The sequence below is a fragment of the Pseudophryne corroboree genome, chromosome 1 (genome assembly GCF_028390025.1).
Source record: "Pseudophryne corroboree isolate aPseCor3 chromosome 1, aPseCor3.hap2, whole genome shotgun sequence".
Lineage (NCBI taxonomy): Eukaryota > Metazoa > Chordata > Amphibia > Anura > Myobatrachidae > Pseudophryne > Pseudophryne corroboree.
This window is the reverse complement of record NC_086444.1, coordinates 110,051,216-110,064,537: the sequence shown is the minus strand read 5'-3', so window position 1 is coordinate 110,064,537 and position 13,322 is coordinate 110,051,216. Positions and strand designations below refer to the sequence as shown.

General features: G+C 45.9%; 1 protein-coding gene across 1 annotated transcript in view; it reads right to left on the bottom strand.

The window, feature by feature from the left end:
* The window catches only part of ITGA2 (integrin subunit alpha 2), a 280,739-nt gene that overhangs the window by 127,629 nt on the left and 139,788 nt on the right, over nt 1-13,322 (bottom strand). Inside the window, exons 8-11 of the mRNA XM_063961900.1 lie at nt 10,522-10,672; nt 8,425-8,590; nt 7,611-7,687; nt 2,953-3,091 (exon numbers count right to left, since the gene is read on the bottom strand). Coding sequence (XP_063817970.1) covers nt 2,953-3,091; nt 7,611-7,687; nt 8,425-8,590; nt 10,522-10,672 — 533 coding nt within the window. The remainder of the gene's footprint in view (nt 1-2,952; nt 3,092-7,610; nt 7,688-8,424; nt 8,591-10,521; nt 10,673-13,322) is intronic.

Genomic DNA, 13,322 nt, shown 5'->3' with positions numbered 1-13,322 from the left:
CCCCACAGTGCTGCCAGATATGCCCCCACAGTGCTGCCAGATATGCCCCCACAGTGCTGCCAGTTATGCCCCCACAGTGCTGCCAGATATGCCCCCACAGTGCTGCCAGATATGCCCCCACAGTGCTGCCAGTTATGCCCCCACAGTGCTGCCAGATATGCCCCCACAGTGCTGCCAGATATGCCCCCACAGTGCTGCCAGATATGCCCCCACAGTGCTGCCAGATATGCCCCCTCATGATGCCAGATACGTTCCCTCCCCAAGTGCCAGGTATGCCCCACAGTGTTGTTACTTACCCCTCCGTCGATCCCGCGCTGTCTTCTGGAGGGACACGAAGCGCACAGCACGCGCCTCTCCTGTGTCCCTCCTGCATCTTCGGCGGCCGCGTCGGGTCTATTAAAGGAAGTGCCGGTTCGTGATCAGAGGTCACGAACGGGTACTTCCTGTAATAGAACCGCCGCTGCTGCCGCCGGAGATGCAGGAGGGACACAGGAGAGCCGCGCGCTGTGCGCTCCGTGTCCCTCCTTCACACTGCTCTGCCTCTGCCTGTCACTGACTCGAGTATAAGCCGAGGTGGCTTTTTCAGCACAAAAAAAAGTGCTGAAAAAGTCGGCTTATACTCGAGTATATACGGTACTTTTTTTTGTGACTAAAACACATACGAACTTTTAAAAAAAAAAGTGCAGCCTAAATAGGCTTTTGCCTGAGTGGTAGAGTATCGAATGATAAGGGCAATAATAGTCCTTTACTTTACTGCTGTCCTCTTTTCTTTTACATTCAGCGGCCTCTTTCATTTGCTTAACACTGATCTTTCACTCCTATCCTTTTTCTGTGTGATGCCCTGGGGTGGTTTGGCTAGGGTGGTCTGGGGGTGCTCTGCGTCCCGGAGGTGAACCCCTATAGTGTTAGGGACCTGTCCGATGATGAGGTCACCGTGAAGCAGGTGGGCAGGCTCATATACTGGCCAATATATGCCAAGAACCTCAAATATTATATTATGGTTATAATAATTTTAATGGTGTATGGTGCACCTGCACCCTTAGTTCCTATGTTGTAGTATTTGCTTTTAGAGCCCTGACTAACAGGGGGTTCATCAAGGGGTGCGGCTTATTGGTCCTTTAGCGCACAAGAAATGCATTTCTTTGTGGTATATATATTTCCTTTGTATGAGCGGCACTCAGAGACTTGCAACAGGCATATAAAGTGCAAAAAAAGACCCCACCGGGCCAATTTAATGGTAACGTTTTGGGGTATTATTCCCCTTCCTCAGACTGAGGAAGGGGAATAATACCCCGAAACGTTACGATTAAATTGGCCCGGTGGGGTCTTTTTTTGCACTTTATATGCCTGTTGCAAGTCCCTGAGTGCCGCCCCCATACAAAGGAAATATACATGGATGCTGATCTGCAGGGAGGGCACCGGAGCAAGGTGTGCGTAAGCCCGGAGTGCCAGGGACCCCATATACAGATATATATATATATATATATTCATTTTTTTAAGGTTTTTTTTTATTTTTAACAAGAAAACCTATTGCATTAAATGAGGGGACAATAGGCCTGATTCAGAGATGTAGGCTAATGCATTACCAGCTGTGAGTTTGTACACAGCTAATGTGAGAACATATGCCAGTGCTGCCGCCACCTGGCAATGGGGGTCATTCCGAGTTGTTCGCTCGCAAGCGGATTTTAGCAGATTTGCTCATGCTAAGCCGCCGCCTACTGGGAGTGAATCTTAGCATCTTAAAATTGCGAACGATGTATTCGCAATATTGCGATTACACACCTTGTAGCAGTTTCTGAGTAGCTCCAGACTTACTCGGCATCTGCGATCATTTCAGTGCTTGTCGTTCCTGGTTTGACGTCACAAACACACCCAGCGTTCGGCCAGACACTCCTCCGTTTCTCCGGCCACTCCTGCGTTTTTTCCGGAAACGGTAGCGTTTTTTCCCACACGCCCATAAAACGGCATGTTTCCGCCCAGTAACACCCATTTCCTGTCAATCACATTACGATCGCCAGAACGATGAAAAAGCCGTGAGTAAAATTCCTAACTGCATAGCAAATTTACTTGGCGCAGTCGCAGTGCGGACATTGCGCATGCGCATTAAGCGGAAAATCGCTGCGATGCGAAGATTTTTACCGAGCGAACAACTCGGAATGACCCCCCATGTACTCAGACTCCCACCGGCAGCTTTGCGAGACCCAGTGGCTGAGTATAAAGACGCAGCTTCCCTTGGACATTAATTGATTATGGAGCTTCTGAGCAGCCGTATGGTTGTGCAGCATAACCTGCAGGAAGTGAGGCGTCGGAGCTACTTTTACTGTGTACTGGATCACAACAAACGTAGTGACATGCCACACCGCATTGCCTACACCAAAAGCTCCCTGACAGACAATCCTCTCTGCGACCGTTGTAAGACCATCGCGGCACATGCGTAGTGGGAAATATAAGCATGTGCAGCAGGTCAATAAATGCTCAACTGCAAAACCATTGGGTTTGCGTACAACTCTGTCCAGGGACATTGTTTTTATTTGACACAAGGGGGGGTAGAGCTATCATTGGAGGGTGTACAATAGTCCGTACATAGATTGGTGTTGATATGGCCCTAAACCACCCCCACCCCCCCCCGTCCCCTTCCCCCTTCCACTCTACTTCAAATTTTTGTATCTGTAGTGCAGGCCAAGCCCCTCCCTCTCATGACATCACTGCAGGTTGCTGCAATAAAGACATTACCACCCAGCCTACTTCTCTGTTCCTCACCGTTAATAATTACTGATTGGTGCCTACTTCAAGTCCTTGAGTGCTGAAGATGAGTGAGACTTGTCTTCAGAATTTTTAATGTACATGCGGAAGACAAATAAGACTCGTCCTTAGCACCTAGGTTAGGTATTACTTGTGCAGTGAAAAATAAGTAACATGATAATTTTACCTGCAAAACTGCTCCTCACTCACCTAGATAAGAACTTTGGTTTCGATCCTTCAGATATTTTTCAAATGCACTATAAGGGAAAATAGTAAACTGCTTTGCGTCTTGATGCACTATGGTGCCAGTCCAGTCATAAGCGCCAACAGCTCCCAACATCAGCGAACCCTATAGGGTAGAAAACCAGAATATTGTAATAATAATAATGATAATAATAATAATAATAATAATAATAAAATAATGTACAGTGATACTTCATAACACCCCTAGCCTAACACAAGGTATATTATCTGCTCAAAACTAACAAATAATAATTTATTATTATTACCGTATATACTCGAGTATAAGTCGACCCGAATATAAGCCGAGGCACCTAATTTTACCACAAAAACCTGGGAAAACTCATTGACTCGAGTATAAGCCTAGGGTGGGAAATGCAGCTCTAGCTGTACACAGCCCTCATACTGCCAGATATGCCCTCATACTGCCAGATATGCCCCACAGTGCCAGATATGCCCTCATGCTGCCAGATATGCCCCACAGTCCCAGATATGCCCTCATGCGGCCAGATATGCCCCACAGAGCCAGATATGCCAGATATGCCCTCATGCTGCCAGATATGCCTCACAGTGCCAGATGTGCCCTCATGCTGCCAGATATGTCAGATATGCCCCACAGTGCCAGATGTGCCCTCATGCTGCCAGATATGTCAAATATGCCCCACAGTGCCAGATGTGCCCTCATGCTGCCAGATATGTCAGATATGCCCCACAGTGCCAGATGTGCCCTCATGCTGCCAGATATGTCAGATATGCCCCACAGTGCCAGATGTGCCTTCATGCTGCCAGATATGTCAGATATGCCCCACAGTGCCAGATGTGCCCTCATGCTGCCAGATATGCCAGATATGCCCCACAGTGCCAGATGTGCCCTCATGCTGCCAGATATGCCCCACAGTGCCAGATGTGCCCTCATGCTGCCAGATATGCCCCACAGTGCCAGATGTGCCCTCATGCTGCCAGATATGCCAGATATGCCCCACAGTGCCAGGAAGGGTACTTACCCTCCATCGCTCCCGCATTGTCTTCTGAAGGAGGGACACGGAGGGCACAGCGCGCGGCTCTCCTCTGTCCCTTCTGCGTCTCCGTCTCCGGTGTATGTGTTAAATGAAGTGCCGGTTCGTGAGCCAATCAGAGCTCACGAACGGGCAGTTCATTTAACACACACACACACCGCCGAAGACGGAGACGCAGAAGGGACACAGGAGAGCCGCGCGCTGTGCCCTCCGTGTCCCTCCTTCCACTGACTCGGGTATAAGCCGAGGGGGCTTTTTCAGCACAAAAAAAATTGCTGAAAAAGTCGGCTTATACTCGAGTATATACGGTATTATTATTATTATTATTATTATTAATATCAAATGGTTTTGTATATATACATATATACTCCATATGGGTTGTGGCTGGGAGACTGCTGGTGCTGGTGATCCCGTCGGTCAGCATACGGACTGTGGGATCCCGACAGCAGATTGCCGACGGGGGGTGGGGATGTCGAGCCCAACAAAGCCCCTTGCGGGCTCGGTGGCTTGCTGCGTTTGCCACAGGTTCTATTCCCACTCTATGACTGGGGATAGTCCCTGTGGGTCGACATTCTGTATGCCGCCATTTTGATCATTTGGGATCCCAGCGTCGGCATGGTGACATCAGGGATCCCGAGCGGTGGTCACATGACCAAATCCCCTCTTTATATATCTCCTTTGCAGTGCTTAAGAATATGCAATTCTGGCTACATGCCCATGATACTCCTCTGATACTCCCACGAAACGGATGTCTTGTGTTCGTTCCCAATGTAGCCACCCCATTGGCACCCATGTCACAGACAGAAAGAGGCGGCCATGTATGACACTTCCGTTAAGGCACGGCCCATGTAAGTTGTACTTAGGCCCTATATTTGTATATTCCACATTTTGCAGAATTTATGCTTTATATATATTACAGACACTACATTTTTTTCTGCGAACCCCTTGTAGCCATATTCCGCTTGGGAAACATTATGTTTGCAGAGAAATTAAGTGAATGTTCCATATAACAATTCTGAAAATTTGATGACATTTGCAAAGCTCAAGTAAATATATGAGGATGTTACATTTAACATTTAATTATATGAGGCAGTGAGTGGTATTACCGAGAATAAATTTATTGTATAGAATGTATGTTGTATTATGTCCATCATCAGAATACCCAGGGGTCACTGCAGTTCTGGGAACGCATAGCAGAAATGATTGGAAACAGGCCACTTAATAAAACAAAAAACACCACTTGCGTATACTGTATGCTATAGGATATCTGCAGGCTCTAATAACTAAAGTTTATGGTCTATTTTTTATATAAGGAAAAAGCAAAACTTACAATCAACAAGAAAAAAAGAGTGAAGATGCATTAATTCATAGATTGTTCATCAAACCTACAGTACAACAAATCTATGCAAGCCTTTTGGAGTAAATGATCATATAATAACACAGAACACAGCTACGCTATGCAACCACACTCCATGGCTCCTAAACACATACTAATGTACAGAGGATGTTATGAAAAATGTTGGAGAAGAGATATGTCAATCGATTCAATTTCAGTAGTTCCCAAATCAATTCATGAGTGGGACTGGAGTCCTCCAAAATATGCCCTAAAATTGACACCAGATGATGAATTAGCCAATCACAGTGCATGGAATGCAAAGTAGCCAATCAGCAAGTGTCATGTGACTATAGCTCCAGAACCCTGACCTAGAACATTGCAAGAATTTGCTATTTATTTGAACAGATTTATTTGTATGCAGTGTGTAATAAAATGTATGATGCACTAATATAGCACAGGTTGGTGGCAATGGGCCATTTGGCAATTGTTATAGAGAAACATTTATTAGTGCTAGGACTTATCATTGTGGGGTTTGTGACATGAGCTGTGATTTATAACCTGGCATGACCTCTGATAACTTTTCATATGCAATACTGTTCCATGGACTCTTGTTACACTTACATACTACATCGTTATTCCAATAATGACTAATGATATGTTGAAGCACTAACTGTCCATTAAAAACCCAAAACCCATTATTTCTGTACTTGTCATTATCAAATACCAATATATATCGGGTTATAGCCAGAGTCTACCCTAGGCATAGGCAAACGAGGCAAATGCCTAGGGCATTTGGAATGCCTAGGGGCACAAGCAGCTTCTGCTGATTAGAATGATATGCAGCATGCCTATATTCTGTGTGTTACTGTGGCTCTATCTGCATATGAAATGCATTACTAGTATGCGGCATTATGTGTATAAGGTGTACTACAGTACTTTGTGGCATAACATATTGAAGGGGCACTACTGTGTGGTCTAATGTGAATAAAGAGCAATATGGTGTGGTGTAATGTGTATAAGGGGCACTACTGTGAGGAGTAACGTGGTACTACTGTGTGATGTAATGTGAATAAGAGACACTATTGCATGATATAATCTGAATATAGTTGCAGTACTGGGTGGCGTAATTTCAACTGGGGGTATTATTGTGTGGCCATGCCCCTTCCCAGCAAGAAGACGCCCTGTTTTGGGCTGCACACCGAATTTGAATACTGTTCCTATTTAAAATATAGGGGTTAGGAGCACCAAAACGATGACTGCTATGGGTGAGGGGCGATGGTGCTGAGAAAGGGGTGCAGGGTCAGAGGCGGAAGTAGTCTATGCAAGGAAGCACCAGCCAAACAAAATCTTGCCTAGGGCATCATATTGGTTTGAGCCGGCTCTGGTTATAGCAGTGCTGAAAGCAAACTACCTATGTAATGAATTAATTGCCAATACCTATTTTCCATCATCAGTCTGAGGATGACATCGGTACAGTGATTTCATTACTATTTACCATCATCAGATAGAGGATGAGTATGGTGAGACTGTGATATAGTGACAGGATTGTCATGACCAGAATATGAATGAGATTGGCCATTCCCTCTTGTCTCATGGTCAGATGAGGATGAAAATGTATCACCAAGTAATAAGCCTAAATTCTGTAATGTTTCTAGAAATGGAAAAGTGGTGTTGTCCATAGCAACCAGTTACAGTCTAGCCATAATTTATCTAGCACATTATTAAAAATGATAGCTACAATCTGATTGGTTGCACTTGCAATGGACAACACCCCCACCTGCCATCTTTATAAGGTGAAGTAAATCAATCCCTAAATGTGATATGGACAGAGTGGACAAAAGTCTCAGGCAAGACCACATCAATAGGTACATTCAGGTATGGACTGGGACTATACTTCAGCCCCAACATCCCTGTTGAGCGTTCGAGAAAGGGTGTGTGGCTACACCTCACGTGGACATGAATGGGTCATGGGGGTGTGGCCTTGTGGACAACCCTCATCTAAGCAGTGTCAGGAGACGGAACTCCTCAGCTGGGCATTCACACAGCCGGACCGGCCTATCTAGCCATCAGCCCTTCTTGCATTTTCCAGAATTACCAGATGGCCAGTCCGGCCCTTTGTACAATATGCAAGAAATGCAGCAATGCCAGTTCCAGTCATAATTAAGGAGAGACAATTAGTGCTGATGCATCCTAGTCTAATTGATTGAAAAAATAATACAAAGCAATTAATGGTAAATGTTTTCAGTTGTGGACAATGCAAACCTTACTGTCATTACCTTATTCTGTGAATACTGCGCACTAAAGCCCACTTGTGACATTTCCATCTGAAACGTTTCTCCTCCTTGTGTTGTTCCTGAGTAACAGACACGTCGTTAGTCACAGCCACCAGTATATAAAGCTTAGCAGATGTTAAATCAACAAACTTTTTTGACAAATAGGTAAGTACAGTACCAAGTAAATCAATTACTCAGCTTTCTGATCCTAGGGGGTCATTCTGAGTTGATCGCTCGCCAGCTGTTTTTAGCAGCCGTGCAAACGCTATGCCGCCTCCCACTGGGAGTGAATTTTAGCTTAGCAGAAGTGCGAACGCCTGCATTTTTTCACCCACTCCCTGAAAACGGTCAATTGACACCCAGAAACGCCCGCTTCATGTCAATCACTCTGCGGCCAGCAGTGCGACTGAAATGCATTGCTAGACCTTGTGTAAAACTACATTGGCCGTTGTGCAAGTACGTCGCGCGTGCACATTGCGCCGCATATGCATGCGCAGAAGTGCTGTTTTTTTGCCTCATCGCTGCACATCGAACATTTTCAGCTAGCGATCAACTCAGAATGACCCCCCTAAGCCGTAGAAAGTGGGACACCTATTCATCTCTTGTTTAAATGGACACAAGAACTTATTGTAATGTGGACAAATACTAACACTTTATAATCTACCAACAAAAGAAATAGAAATTTATAAACTTTACACTGATTCTGTACATTTGTTGCCACACAAATAATACTGCCTGAGATATATAATTAACGGCCCTACCTTGTACTTTGTGACCTATCCCCAGTTATTATATTTAGAATTTAAAATATCTCTACCTTCGATGCTAAAAATTCTCTCTCCCAGGGTTCCGGCTTTTTCTAACAGAGCCGCTTCGTCCGACACGTTGAAGAAGAACCTCTCCTTGGGATCACTTGCGATGGATTTGATTTCATTAATCAGGTTTTTGCTGTCAATATTGTATCTATTGTAGTATCCCAAAACCTGTGAAAAAAACACACACGGTTGGGTTAGCAATTTCTTTATGAACAGTGAATATGAATTTTGCTACAACATGTTTTATATTTACACACCATTCCCAGAATAACCAATGCATCTTATGGGAGAGAACATTACTCAGTAGTATGAGCATATTTAGCAAATAATATTTGTGGCTTATCCACTGAAAACACCAGTTTTTGGAAGGTACCTGCAAATATTGGACAAGGCAAGGAAGGGCAAGGCAATAGCCTTTGAGTTACCTTCTGAGTATTGAAACTGAGCTCCACAGATGTTTAGTGTAAAAGTGCTATGATTGCAATGGAAATGATGGCACTGGTAGGGAGTGATACTGAGCGGGATGAATCTCTGTGTGATGCAAATGGCGAGTGTTTGCATACAACACACGAGTACATGCAAATATACACATTTTTGTGTATGTCCGTCCTATTCAGATTTGGATGAAACTCGGCCGATACTATTGACGGGAAGGGACAGTTAGGGTTAGGTTGCAAGAGAGGAGGTTAGGCTGCAGGAGGGGAGGATAGGGTTGGGCTGCAGGAGGGGACGGTTAGGGTAAGGCTGCGGGAGGGGGCAGATACGGTTAGGCTGCAGGAGGGGAGGTTAGGGTTAGGCTGCAGGAGGGGACGGTTAGGGTTAGGCTGCGGGAGGGGGCGGATACGATTAGGCTGCAGGAGGCAAGGTTAAGGTTAGGCTGCGGGGGGAGGGAGATTAGGGTTAGGCTGCAGGAGGGGACGGTTAGGGTTAGGCTGCGGGAGGGGGCGGATACGATTAGGCTGCAGGAGGCAAGGTTAAGGTTAGGCTGCGGGGGGAGGGAGATTAGGGTTAGGCTGCGGGAGGGGGTGGATACGGTTAGGCTGCAGGAGGGGAGGATAGGGTTGGGCTGCAGGAGGCGAGATTAGGGTTGGGCTGCAGGAGGGGAGAGTTAGGGTTGGGCTGCAGAAGGCGAGGTTAGGTTTGGGCTGCAGGAGGGGGCAGATACGGTTAGGCTGCAGGAGGGGAGGTTAGGGTTAGGCTGCAGGAGGAGACGGTTAGGGTTAGGCTGCGGGAGGGGGCTGATACGATTAGGCTGTGGGAGGGGAGGTTAAGGTTAGGCTGCGGGGGGGATTAGGGTTATACTGCGGGAGGGGGCTGCTACGGTTAGGCTGCGGGAGGAGGTGGATACGGTTAGGCTGCAGAAGGGTACAGTTAGGGTTAGGCTGCAGGAGGAGGAGGTTAGGGTTGGGCTGCAGGAGTGGAGATTAGGGTTATGCTGCGGGAGGGGGCAGATACGGTTAGGCTGCAGGAGAGGAGGTTAGGGTTAGGCTGCAGGAGGGGACGGTTAGGGTTAGGCTGCGGGAGGGGGCGGATACGATTAGGCTGCGGTAGGGGAGGTTAGGGTTAGGCTGCGACAGGAGAGATTAGAGTTATGCTCCGGGAGGGGGCGGATACAGTTAGGCTGTGGGAGGGTACCGTTAGGGTTATGCTGCGGGAGGGGGCAGATACGGTTAGGCTGCAGGAGGGTACGGTTAGGGTTAGACTGCAGGAGGGGGAGGATAGGGTTAGGCTGCCGGAGGAAATGGTTAGGTTGCAAGAGGAGCCAGTTAGGGTTAAAATACTTACGGGATTCATCGGGATTTAGACCGTCGGGATGCCACTGTTGGCATCCTGACCATTGGGATTGTGACTGCCAGGATTTCGTACCCAACACATCTGGACACAGTAACCCTGTGTTGTTGTGCATACTGCTGTGAGACACATGAGCTGACACTTCTTGGGCTCAGATGCTCACCAGAGCCAAGCTCACCCAGTCATGCTGATATTTTATCCTATTAATGCTTTCCATTTAGCAATGTTCCAATTCTACCACAGAATAAGAGCCTCATATATTCCAGTGACATGCATGTTCATTATAGTAAAGCTAGATGTTTACATACCGCTATGCCAAATCTGATGATCTTATCCTGCTCACAGCGCTTGATCACTTCTGTTAGCATGGCATTGTCATGAGATTCCCCATCAGTGATGACCACCATCACCTTGTTAGCATTTGCTCGTCCTCCGTATTCCGCAGAGAATGCGTTCAATCTGTGGTGCAGGGTATAGGGAGAATCTGGTTATTTAGTGCATCACCATGGCACAGACAAACATTCTCTTAAATAAAATGTTCACACTTAAACCTCTGGTGTAACAGGCAGCTTGTACAGTGATCATGGAGCCCCTCTGCCCATGGGTCCTACATCAGAGTTTATGGGGAACATTCAGAAAATGAAAGTAATGTCTGATTGAGTTGGTGGCATCTTTGTGGGAGCACCACTCCAATCCATCCACGTGTGAAAGCAGCGGTCTACGCTGTCAGCGTTCAGCGGCTCTATACCTAATGCAAGCAAACCAGGGCCCCCATTTATCAAGCCTTGGAGAGTGATAATTTGTACGGGGATAAAGCACCAACCAACCAGCTCCTTACTGCCATGTCACAGGCTGTGTTTGAAAAATGACAGGAGCGGATTGGTTGGCACTTTATCACAGTGCTATTTATCACTCTCCAAGGCTTGATAAATCTTGACCCAGATCTCTGTGCATGCTCACCTTTGTACAGCCCACAATTCTGCCTACACAACAGCGACATGTCCTCAGTTATCATGAGTGTTAGAGCCCAGGTACTGCACAGTTGCACCCCCAGAGCCACAAGAGGAGACACGGATAAGATGAGCATGGTTCTAAATCGCCCGTAGTTGATCAATGTGGTCATTTCAATATACCTCTCGCACTGAATTCACATGACATGTAATAAACCATGCATTTTAAAATTAACTACTTCAAAAGGCGTGAAATAGATCATTTCATTGGTTTAGAATTTAGATATATACAAGATGTGCAGAAGAGTACACTGAAATTACATATTAGAAACATAGAAACATAGAATTTGACGGCAGATAAGAACCACTTGGCCCATCTAGTCTGCCCCTTTTTTTTATCCTTTAGGTAATCTCAACCCTTTTTGAACCTTAATTCTTTGTAAGGATATTCATATGCCTATCCCAAGCATGTTTAAATTGCTCTACAGTCTTAGCCTCTACCACCTCTGATGGGAGGCTATTCCACTTATCCACTACCCTTTCTGTGAAGTAATTTTTCCTTAAATTTCCCCTGAACCTCCCCCCCTCCAGTCTCAGTGTATGTCCTCGAGTTCTAAATAATACTTCTCTTCCTTTGAAGAATGTTTCCCTCCTGAACTTTGTTAAGACCCTTGATATATTTGAAAGTTTCTATCATGTCCCCCCTTTCCCTTCTCTCCTCCATACTATACATGTTAAGATCTTTTAGCCTTTCCGGGTAAGTTTTGTGATGTAGGCCATACACCATTTTAGTTGCCCTTCTTTGTACACTCTCTAATGTATTTATATCCTTCTGGAGATATGGGGCCTAATACTGAGTTGATCGCAGCAGCAAATTTGTTAGCAGTTGGGCAAAACCATGGCCCTCATTCCGAGTTGTTCGCTCGGTATTTTTCATCGCATCGCAATGAAAATCCGCTTAGTACGCATGCGCAATGTTCGCACTGCGACTGCGCCAAGTAACTTTGCTATGTAGAAAGTAATTTTACTCACGGCTTTTTCAACGCTCCGGCGATCGTAATGTGATTGACAGGAAATGGGTGTTACTGGGCGGAAACACGGCGTTTCAGGGGCGTGTGGCTGAAAACGCTACCGTTTCCGGAAAAAACGCAGGAGTGGCCGGAGAAACGGTGGGAGTGCCTGGGCGAACGCTGGGTGTGTTTGTGACGTCAACCAGGAACGACAAGCACTGAACTGATCGCACAGGCAGAGTAAGTCTGAAGCTACTCTGAAACTGCTAAGTAGTTAGTAATCGCAATATTGCGAATACATCGGTCGCAATTTTAAGAAGCTAAGATTCACTCCCAGTAGGCGGCGGCTTAGCGTGTGTAACTCTGCTAAATTCGCCTTGCGACCGATCAACTCGGAATGAGGGCCCATGTGCACTGCAGGAGGGGCAGATATAACATGTGCAGAGAGAGTTAGATTTGGGTGGGGTGTATTCAACCTGAAATCTAAATTGCAGTGTAAAAATAAAGCAGCCAGTATTTACCCTGCACAGAAACAAAATAACCCACCCAAATCTAACTCTCTCTGCAAATGTTATATCTGCACCCCCTGCAATGCACATGGTTTTGCCCAATTGCTAACAAACTTGCTGCTGCGATCAACTCAGAATTACCCCCATGGTCTCCAGAAATGGACACAGTATTCCAGATGTGGCCGCACCAATGACCTATACAGTGGCATTATCACTTCTTTTTTTCCTGCTACTGATTCCTCTCCCTATGCAACCAAGCATCTGACTTGCCTTTCTCATTGCATTGCTTTGTTGCTTTGCTTTCCTGCCTTCAAGTCACTTGAAATATTGACTCCTAAATCCCTTTCCTCCTCAGTAGTTTCCATTATAGTACCCTTGATACTATATTTAGTAGTGATGAGCGCCTGAAATTTTTCGGGTTTTGTGTTTTGGTTTTGGGTTCGGTTCCGCGGCCGTGTTTTGGGTTCGACCGCGTTTTGGCAAAACCTCACCGAATTTTTTTTGTCGGATTCGGGTGTGTTTTGGATTCGGGTGTTTTTTTCAAAAAGCCCTAAAAAACAGCTTAAATCATAGAATTTGGGGGTCATTTTGATCCCATATTATTATTAACCTCAAAAACCATAATTTCCACTCATTTTCA